Below are 11,150 nucleotides of genomic sequence, written 5' to 3' on the forward strand. Positions count from 1 at the left end.
CCAGCAGCAGGATGGTGTTTTTTTGGATCGACTCAAAATTTTTACAATCCCTTTGGCACTAATTTTTTTACTTTGACGTAATTTTTCAAAACTCTAGACACAAAACTCACAACCAATGATCAAAATGCACATTTTTCAAAACTCTAACATGTTTTTCAATTGCTTGGATACAATACACATAAAGCTCATTTGTTCATTTAACAAAGATCCCCTGTTCAATATGACTCAACTTAACATCAAAGTACTACTATTTCAAAAAACTAATTCACACATTACATTTCAGATGATTGTCTATTCATTTCATTACAATCATCTAACTATCAATGTATACAACTACTCAAAATGATAAGTAACTGTTGCCAACTCGTTACTGATGATTGAGATATATAATTTATATATACTATATATAAAGTACTGTATATATATTTAACCTTTATTTATGTGTGTATGTATATATATATATATATATTACAGTTTTTTTTCCAACTGCTTACACACTTTTTCAAAACTGTCTCCTTTTTTCAAAACTCTACACACAATTCTTAAAACTGCACACACAAAATGCAAAATGCCTCAAATCTCCTTATTTAAAATACCATCAACACATCTCAAAATGAAGCATTTGCATCCAAGGGCAAACACTTTTTTCTATCTATTTACTTTTTATATCTACATTTACAATGTTCTCGAGAGAAAGTCATCTGCTGAAAGTGGTTGAAAAGTGCACTGTAAAAAACAATGTAATGTTACAATAAAACAGAAAATATTGATTGGGCAAAATATTATGTTTGTAAGAATAGCACAGTGTTGTATACAGTAGCATGAAATAAGAAAACAAAAGTATAAACATATGTAAACCAAAGGTATCATTTTTAGAATAAAGAATATATGTGTTTGTGTGTGTGTGTGTGTGTGTTGTGTGTGTTTGTGCGTGCTTGTGTGTCGAGGCAGGGTAATTGTATGCACTTTGTGCAAAACAAAGTCCGATTGATTTGTAATGCTGAAATAGTCATTAGATAGTTGCGTGCGGTATGGACGCCACTGTAAAGCTACTCAGGATGGGCTTCTCTCATTGGTCAATCCGTGGGTGATCACATGATGAATAAGTGTGGCCCTGATCTCATCAGGGATGGCTCTCCTTCTTCCTCTTCTTCCCTCCTCCTCCTCATTGTTGTCCCCTGTCTCTCCCCCCATAATCCCCTGCTCTGTCTATTGTTGGCATCCATTGTTCCAAAGAGGTAATCTGACCTTTGACCTCTGTATAGGCCTATACTAAAGCAGTGATTGGTTAGTGTTCAGTTATGACATAATGTGATTGCACATGTGAGGAGTATAAGTGTAGCATTCTGATTGGTTGTGTTTAGAAATGGATAGCAAGTCACTTCTTGTTAGATTTCTGTGTCTTAGGTAGAGAATTGTATTTAATGTTTTGAAAAAAGTGTTTTATGCGATTGAAAGCTGAGTGAAAGGCTGAGAAATAGCTTCTGGTTTTGGAGATTTGCTGTGTAGTTTTGCACTTTGAGTGAGAGGTTTCAAAAATCGTGTGACATGAAAAGATTTTGTGTGTAAGCAGTTGGAAAAAACTATATGTATATACTCGTACCACATTGGTCTGTAGTATTCTCTCTACTACTGCAGTACTTTTACAGGGATGTATTTACATGTAGTACCATAATGAAACATGTATCACCTATTTTGTACTACAATATTTAATGATTGTACAAACGACGACACAGTGAAACTGGGTAGCTTGTGTGTGGGTGATCTAAAGTAACGTTTCAATGGTATTTCACCATAAACTTGATTTTTTGAATCAATGATTGTGCAAGTGCAAGATTTATTTAAAGATATGAATGCACAATGCAATGTTTTGAACATTGGACAGCCTGTGTTACAAGTGATGACCGTTTTGAGTTTTGAAAAATGACATCAAGGTTCTGAAATTAGTAGCAAAGTGTTTGTAAAAAACTGTAAATTAAAGTCTTATTATCTGATACAGTGCATGTAATGAAGGAAAATGTCACCTAGTGCAACAGTGTGGCTCACTGATGTGTTTATAATAGTTTGTGGACAACAATGGAGTTCTATGGCACAGAGGAATAATAAGGTATATCAGGCTTTGGATACATACACAATACTTGTCACTAGGATGTTCTCTTCTTCACATGTATTACTCCATCTTGTAATAGTTAACTTTCAGTGTACTGCACGATATATTGCATTTTTAAAAGTAGAAGAATGCAGTTACCTGGAGATGACTATTGTGACTATTCCTGTGTGTGTGTGTGTGTGTGTGTGTGTGTGTGCGTGAGGATGGCTGTGCGTATGTGGGGGGGAGTCAGGGGGGCAGTTGCCATGGCGATGAAGTGTTAGTACTTCAGCTGTAGAATGGTAACATCCTCCCTGGAGGACAGTGGCTTTCAGGCTTGTAATTGGGCAACGTTTTCTCTAAGGAGTACAGACAACAACACATGACCCAAAAGGTTGCTATGACCTCATATTGAGGTCGAATCTGTTGTTTGTTGTTGTCAAGGAGGCACGCAATCTGTATGTGCAGTCTAATCTGCGTGGAGCAGCATGGCATGGAGGATCACTGTACAGTAAACAGAGAGGGCTACATGCACAAAGAGTCAGTGTACAGTGAAAAAGAAGGTCTGAAGTCAGGGGATAACAGTGCACAAAATACCTTAGCTGGAAACCATGGCATGCTGCATCGACTGATCCAATGAGTTTTTGTTTTAAAAAGGTGAAAACTATTTTTTTTTTTAAACTTGCCCAAACAGAAGTATTCAGAACAAATAGAAAACAAGGCAACAGTAAACACTTTGTCCCCCATGAGTTATGCATTCTCTGTTTGGGCCACTAGCTATGAGTAGGACTCCCTTTGGCCAATCAGTGCAAATGAGAGGCAATTTTGGTAAACATCTGTATCCTGGGTATCCATTTTTAACAGCTACTGTACATTACTGTCCAGGCTGCATGTTACCTGCTTGGTTTGTGTGCACTCCCTGGTTGGATCAGTGCACTTTGTACTGCAAAGGTCTCTATATAATTTAGGGAGATCATATTCCATCATATGCATTATGTTTAATTCATAAAACATACATATGTTGCATAATTCTATGTTATATGCTACAATGTATCTTGATGATTGACGAGTCTCAAATGAAGTTAAATCTGAAAACACTTTTGTCTTTAGCGTTGTGATTGGTGGAGAGCTTGGGATTTGCCTGTATGTAAAAGGTACAGCTTATAAATTGAACGGCCAAAGGGAAAACCACTTCATCCGACCTGAGATTTGAGATCCTGTACACAATTCATAGAATATTTCCCTTTGTTTTCAATTATTCATTTTATTTTTAAAAACAACGTACAGTATTGGACATAAATGTTACCATTTCATTCAGGCCTATGTAAAAGAGTTTGTTTAAAGCAATTTTTCATCCGCAGTCCCTTAAACATACAATACGTAAGTTTCTGCTGCTAGGGGTCAATCAAAACAAAGACTTTTTGATGACGTTGTGAAGTTGCGTTGGATCATGGGAGTTGTTGTCGTCATTGTTAAAGCTCCATTGTGTAATTCTTTGAGTTGATTCTTAGCAAAAAAAAACATTGTTCTTTCACAAATATGTGCTCATTCATGTGTAATTACTTCCACCAACTAATCAAAGTCTTCTCGTATGCGTAGAATCTGCCATTCAGAATCATTCAGAATACATACGAGCGAGTCGCTCAAATGACGGCCGCCATGTTGCACCTCCATCTTTAAAATACACTAGCCAAAGAGGGACATAATCTCTGCCTTTCGCGCTTTTACACTCAGTGGCACCGTGACGAATGCCAGGGAGGGGGAGAAGATAACGGAGTCGCCAAGGAAGTTAACGAGAATTAAAACGACAACGCGACAGGCAACGCAACAAGACCAAAGTTAATATTGGAGTGGCTTTTCCAAGATGGAAAGAGCTCATAAGGTTTTTAAAAGGATTTTAAAAGGGACGCCGAAGTTGCCTGCTTTCTTCTCGACAGGTAATTCAGCCTAAGTTCTATAGTTTGTGCTACTTGCTTGGCTAACTGTAGGATGATTGTGCATAACGCTAGAACGCTAGAACTAGGAAAGTAATATTCAGTTGGTTGTCATATACAATTTCACCGCTAGATGGGTGAAATTCTTACACAATGGAGCTTTAAACAACCACCACAGTCATCCTAATGAAGTAGTCGCAGTGTTTCCCACATAATGTCAATCTAACTATGAAGGCATGAATCTCTGTGTGTATGTGTGTCTCAGTCGGTCATTGGAATATCCTGAGAAATGTTCACACTTGACGGGTGTATATCTGGCTACTCAGCGCAGTGAATTTGGTGCAACTTGTAAACACGACACGTTCAACATTAATTAACCGTGAATAAAATTAAACCCGACTTGATCCGCCAGCACAAAAGACGTCGTACTGAAATCAGCCGCCAAGTCCTCTGCAGCAGGCTACCGGGACTATTTTGAAATGGATACCTCCGCTGTGTATTTCAAAATGTGTGAGTTTGTCATATTAACTTAAAACACTATTAATGTTACTGACGGGAAAATAACGTTACCTAAACTTACAATTTATGCTAATCAGGTTGCACAGAAAGAGCGCACAGATCAACTTGTTCTAAGGGGAAGCCCATTTACAGTGCAAACCTGCAGGACCACAGCGTATTCAGCAGGAACCACAGTGTACACAGCCAGTGTACTGTAGAAAGTAAGCAGCACGTTAGTCTGTGTCTACTACTGTTCAGGCACAGTATCAAAGGAAGTTTTTATAAATAACCACGTACTATATTTGCAGGGTGCTGCTTACAGTCAAAACTTGACTGTAAAACAGCAATGGGTTTATTTCCCCAAAACTAATTTAGGGGTAAAAAAGCAACACTAAAGACTCCCCTCATATCATCGTTTGGTGAATTTTATTTTTAACTAATGGTCTGACAAAACTGCTGACACATTTAAATAGGACGTCATGCATCACAGCATATCACAATAAATATATGTGTGTCCATCAGCTGAAAATAAAAGTCACCAAAATGATCAAGAGCGAGATGCTACATTTTTTCCAAAATTTCTTGTGTGGAGACAAACATTTTGCAGAGAACTCAACTGAATGTAAATGCAGGAGAAGTACAAACCAATTTCTAAATGAAGTCCCAGATCTGGTTGATTAAATTGTCTCTGTCATATATACATATACAACATGGTTTCTTACACAATGTGTCGAGTGGTGTGATATGTGTGGTGACAACAGATGCCCATTGTTTGTTCCTTAATCATCTCCTCTGAGGCTGAGCATCAAGTATCAGTAGTACATTATTTTAAAAGCAGTCCCATCCTGGAAAAGAAATGGCTCTGCCACGCTTACTCTACCATGAATGTGGCTTTTTCCTCCCTTCACTATGTTCCGCATGAGATGGTTTCTATCACATACTGTGAAGCTGAACAAACCCAGCCTCCATTACAATAAAGGAACCGCAAGGGATCAGATGAATGAATGTGCGGTGTAACACCGTGTGGAAGTCCCCACCAAGCTCTGCCTTTACCCAGCTCTGGACAACATGAGAGGAGTGGGCTGAGCTTTCACTGATGTCAAGCACAAAGTGGCTTAGAGGAAGGCATGGAAAGACTGTAATGGGACTAGGGTTGGGCATCGAGAACCGATTCCTACTTGGAATTGTTTCAAAAATTACGATTCCATCGGAATCGTTTCTTTATTGGAATTGTTTGGAATCGTTTGGAGGATTTGGTTTAAAATCTGATAATGGGTTCCAAATTTAACATACGCAAGTTTGGGTTTCCGTAGCGGCCAGGTGCTTGTTGTGTTGCAGCCATGAAGCACAGTAAACGGTGCTCTAGTGTGGCTTTATTTTACATTGAAAAAGCCCCGTCTGCATTGAATCAAAATAAAACTTTCCTCTTATTCGTGAAATAAGCATGTGACCCGTTTCAACTCCACCAAACCAGAATCGAAAGGAAGAATCAGAATTGGAATCAGAATCATTAATATCCAAACGATGCCCAACCCTAAATGGGACCTTCAAGTTATTCTAAAGAAATATTCAGCAGTATTGGCAAATCTTTAGACTGCAGTTTAAAGTTCAATCAATAGATGAGTTTCCTGTATAAAATACATATTTTCTCAGTTTTAATGTACAGCAACAACAGCTGCTAGTGTCCACTGACCCTTCGCCACTAGTTCATTACCCACAGCCATTAGAGACCATGTCATCACAATCATCAGCAGGCTGTAGCCGGCCCAGAAGCCTCCAACAATCGATAGACAACTATTCTGAAGATATGAGTCACAGGGAAAGCATTTGGAAAGCGCTGATGTGAGGTTCTCTGCCTCTCAGTTGTAGGTTTTGTTGCCGTGTAACACCGAAGCGCTCCTCTCATAAACATGCACCACAAAGAGACGCTTCCTACCGCACGCCGAACCAGTGCAAATCTGCTGTAAAGAAACATTTAACATATGAACACAGTGGAACGAGTCGGCAGCGTTCCAATGAGCAGTAGAATATGTTCACCTTTGCAGAGTTATCCACGCTCATCAGGATGGAAAAATAAGTACTGCAGGATTAATGTCAATTACCCAACTCCAACGTCAATTATTCAACATGACTGCACTTATGTGGAGTCCCTTCTCAGCACCTCTGTGTCAGGATAAAGGGGGGGTTTCACACCTGGTTTGAAGCTGTGCTGCTGCCGTGACTCTTGGGTGTTGCGAACGCAGCAAGACATCACTTGCTGTTCCAAAACAGCCTTACGAACAGCTTAACCCTTGTGGTGACTTCGGGTCACATTGACCCGTTTTCAATTTTAGTTTTATATCAGAAAATATGGGACGTAGAAATAAGCGCTGAAAATGTAAAGAAGAAAAATGTAACAATTTAAAATGTTGGAAAAAGCAAAAACAAACTGTGAAAAAAGGCGTCAAAAACATTTTTTTCAAGGTTGACGGGAAGACAACACAAGGATTAACCCAAGAGTATGAAGGCAGACCACATTTTTTAGCATTTAGAAAAGGGTATCTCAAGAGTTCTATCTTATGTGCTCCTAAGGGGAGCAATTGGCATTTAGATTCCTTAAAAGGTCCAGTGTGTAGGAATTTCTCCCATCTAGCGTTGAGATCATATATCGCAATCAACTCTCTCGCGCCACGCAGTTCAAAGTACGTATTACAGCTACGGTAGCCTTCACGCTTCAAAAAGCCGGTCTCTTGCTCTTTTCAATCTCCTTTTTCATTTTCTGGGCGAAGAAGAAGACTTCTGTTCCTGAAATTTGGATTTTGAATACGTGCGGTCCTCCATGTTTCCTTCTTCAAACTTGCCGGGGCCAGGAAGCTACGCTACCCATTAGCAGCATTAGCAGCACCTGTAAGTTTATCATGGGACAGCGAAAACGTGAAAGGCGGAGCAGTATGTCCTGTATGTCCCTAACACACACAAAGGCGGAGCAGTATGTCCTGTATGTCCCTTACCAGCTAACATATTTCAAGATGGAGCATGAATATGGAGCATCTACCCCAGTTCATGCAAATGTAAAATTTCAAGCCAAAAGGAATACTTGGAATTGACGGTGGTGGTAAATATTCATAAAAAAGGACAGGTTTGTGAAAGGGCAACACAGATTTTGATAATGAACAACTGAACACGTTACACACTGGGACTTTAAACACGACATTTAAATCTACAATATGTGTCTCTTGAACTGACCAAATGTGAACTATTCACATCCTCCACTTTTTCCTCACACCTAACAACTATCACATCCTTATTTCTTCATCAGCCCTGTGGTGAATTTCCACAGGGAACGTGCCGTTGTGGCTGCTGAGGCACATTTGAAGTCTGGTCACACACACTCAGAGATGGGAAAAAAAAAAAACATGAATGATTTGCATCAAAGATAACACCACCACAGGAAAGTGAGGACGGATGAAGTCTGTGTATTTCAAAATACAGACAGGTTTAAATTGCATGCTCATCATGGCCTCTATGAAAAATGTAGTAGCTTGAATATATTGTTTGTTTTTGTAGCTTATAACTTATTGTAGATTCGTTGCGAGGATATGGATTTTTTCATTCAAGGGAAACTAAACAAAGAAAAAAAAGCATGTGCATACTGGAATTGTTTTTTTTTTAGGTGTCCAATAGTTTCTGTATGAATACTATTTTACATATCCACATCAACTGAGCCAAAGATAATAGATCCCATGCCCATGGAAGCCCATTTACAGTGCAAACCTGCAGGACCACAGCGTATTCAGCAGGAACCACAGTGTACACAGCCAGCGTACTATAGCAAGTAAGCAGCAGCTTCAGGTCTGTTTCTACAACACAGTATGTGTAAGTTTTTTATAAATAACCGCGTACTGTATTTGCAGGGTGCTGCTTAAATCATTGAGACAAAACTTGACTGTAAAACAGCAATGGGTTTATTTCCCCAAAACTAATTTAGGGGTAAAAAAGCAACACTAAAGACTCCCCTCATATCATCGTTTGGTGAATTTTATTTTTAACTAATGGTCTGACAAAACTGCTGACACATTTAAATATGACGTCATGCATCACAGCATATACACAATAAATATATGTGTGTCCATCAGCTGAAAATAAAAGTCACCAAAATGATCAAGAGCGAGATGCTACATTTTTTCCAAAATTTCTTGTGTGGAGACAAACATTTTGCAGAGAACTCAACTGAATGTAAATGCAGGAGAAGTACAAACCAATTTCTAAATGAAGTCCCAGATCTGGTTGATTAAATTGTCTCTGTCATATATACATATACAACATGGTTTCTTACACAATGTGTCGAGTGGTGTGATATGTGTGGTGACAACAGATGCCCATTGTTTGTTCCTTAATCATCTCCTCTGAGGCTGAGCATCAAGTATCAGTAGTACATTATTTTAAAAGCAGTCCCATCCTGGAAAAGAAATGGCTCTGCCACGCTTACTCTACCATGATTGTGGCTTTTTCCTCCCTTCACTATGTTCCGCATGAGATGGTTTCTATCACATACTGTGAAGCTGAACAAACCCAGCCTCCAGTATGAATACTATTTTACATATCCACATCAACTGAGCCAAAGATAATAGATCCCATGCCCCCAAAAGCACCTACAGTCCATGTGTTATTTTGTTGCAGATTGCTTTTTCTGAAAACATCTGTCAAGACAACAGCAGCACGAGACATGAGACAAAGCGAGACGATGAACAGAAACTAAACTAATCCGATTTGTTAAAGTATTGTACTGGATGGCTGTGATTACACACGGTACGGCCCACCACAAGAATTGTTTCCCGGTTGCAGCTGCAGGGTTCAGATCCACAAATAACAGACTTCAGCAGTTCAAAACTACATAAGCTGTTGTTGTTGTTTTTAGGAAGCCTATTGAAAATTAGCCTTTTGGCTGAATCTGGCATTTTTAGTTTATTAATATGCACTGTACCTGTCAAATCAAATAAAAATAAAAGGTAAAGATGAAGATGTTTTGATCAGAAATTAATCTGGTGGAAAATAAACCCATCTAAAGTCAGTCTCACACTGATAGCATCATGTTCTTAGGACTGATCTCTGAAAGGAAAAGTGATGTTTTCTGGCATTGTACCTGATTTCTGTTTATCAAATGTATCACACATGTTCTAACCTCAGCTGATGTAACATCTCTGCGCCACCATGGGACTATTACCGTGCATCAGCAAACATCATTATTGAGGATAATTCTGGAAAAGAAAATGTCAACTGGAAGCCTACTGTACATCATCAGGATGCCATTTTCAAAGCTTTTATTAATTATTAAAAGTGGGCCTCAATAAAAGAAAAACAGAATGCATCGTTATATAGATTATCTTACAGAAGCTAAGCAAACAATGGTCTTACTTTGACTGTCGAATTTCCTGATGATGGTGTCCAGGAAGGTGTTCTGCGGAGCCACATGGCCCCTCCGGACCGGCATCTTCGCTGCGGTAGCCCCTGAACTTTGAGAGACTTTGCAGGACTTTTAATAATCTCACACCGAAGCTGTGTTTTCCAGTCCCCGCAGCCGAGCGCACGATGCTCACTGCGCTCACTGCATGGAGACTCAACACTGACAGGTTCAGTGGCAGTAATCCGGTGGCCAAAGTTTCCCCAAGTTGGTCAGAGAGACGGTAGATTCTCGTGGCTCTCCAGGAGAAAGTGAGGAGAGGAGAGAGTTCTGAAAAAGGAGGCGCGATGTACGCACGGCAGATCTGGGCCGTTTCCAGCCTCCAGTTTCCAGGTTAAGAGGAGCGAAGGTGTCTGTTTATGTCCCCCGAGGGGAGGGCCGCCTGTCAGGTGATATTTCCTCCTGGTCTCACACTCGGTGGAGCACAGCAGACCTCTCATCCTGCGCTACAGCCAGCTCCTGTGATGCAGACTGGGCGAGCTTCCCGACGAGCGTCGTTGGAGCCATAGTTGGGGCGCTGGGCTGCGCGTTTTTTATTTATTTATTTCTCATTCCACCTTCTCTCTCTTCCTCTAAATATCTGCGTTTAACCGGAGGGAGAAGGAACACAATGGTGATTAACAATATGCAGCAGATCCGCAGCTTGAATCGTCCTTGATGTGTGTTTTTTGGAGGTGTTCTCTTTCCATACTCCTCCTCCTCGCTGTGCGCTCTGGCGGATGACTTCAGCTCCACCGGCGTCTAGCTGCGCCTCTTTTAACCCTTTGCTCATCGGAAACTGCTCACACTTGTGAAGGATGAAGAAGTAGATGCGCTCCCAGCTACCCAAATAAAATTAAAAAAAACAACTTCGTATTACACCCGATGTTCCCAAAGTGGGGCCATGGGTACTCTTGTGTGCTATGGGCCCCAGTAGAATGTTATTATAAATTATTCATGTGTTAAAATGGGGGGATGACACACAGGCAGGGTAAGCCCAGCTACTTAAGCATTTATGATGCAGCTGGTATCAGATAAAAGAGGAACGTGCTCTGTGTGTTGCACCCATAGAGTCTCTGGTTACACCGCAGCTTTATCACACACCTGCTCTGAAAGGCTGCGGCCAAACGGCTGCTGGTGACAGGTGTTCGGCTTTAGGCTGTAGTACTGTCCTGCTGTATGGGAGGGACTCATTTGAGAGTGAGACATA

General features: G+C 40.2%; 1 protein-coding gene across 2 annotated transcripts in view; it reads right to left on the reverse strand.

The window, feature by feature from the left end:
• kcnh2b (potassium voltage-gated channel, subfamily H (eag-related), member 2b) overlaps nt 1–10,735 on the reverse strand; it is a 378,618-nt gene extending 367,883 nt beyond the window's left edge. The window contains exon 1 of one of the 2 annotated variants that reach the window (XM_039789964.1): nt 9,916–10,735. In XM_039789964.1, coding sequence (XP_039645898.1) covers nt 9,916–9,991 — 76 coding nt within the window. In that variant the 5' untranslated portion in view covers nt 9,992–10,735. The remainder of the gene's footprint in view (nt 1–9,915) is intronic. The other variant, XM_039789962.1, reaches the window with a different exon arrangement.
• Between the last annotated feature and the right edge of the window lie 415 nt (nt 10,736–11,150).

This window comes from Perca fluviatilis, chromosome 22, assembly GCF_010015445.1.
Source record: "Perca fluviatilis chromosome 22, GENO_Pfluv_1.0, whole genome shotgun sequence".
NCBI classification, from domain to species: Eukaryota; Metazoa; Chordata; class Actinopteri; order Perciformes; family Percidae; genus Perca; species Perca fluviatilis.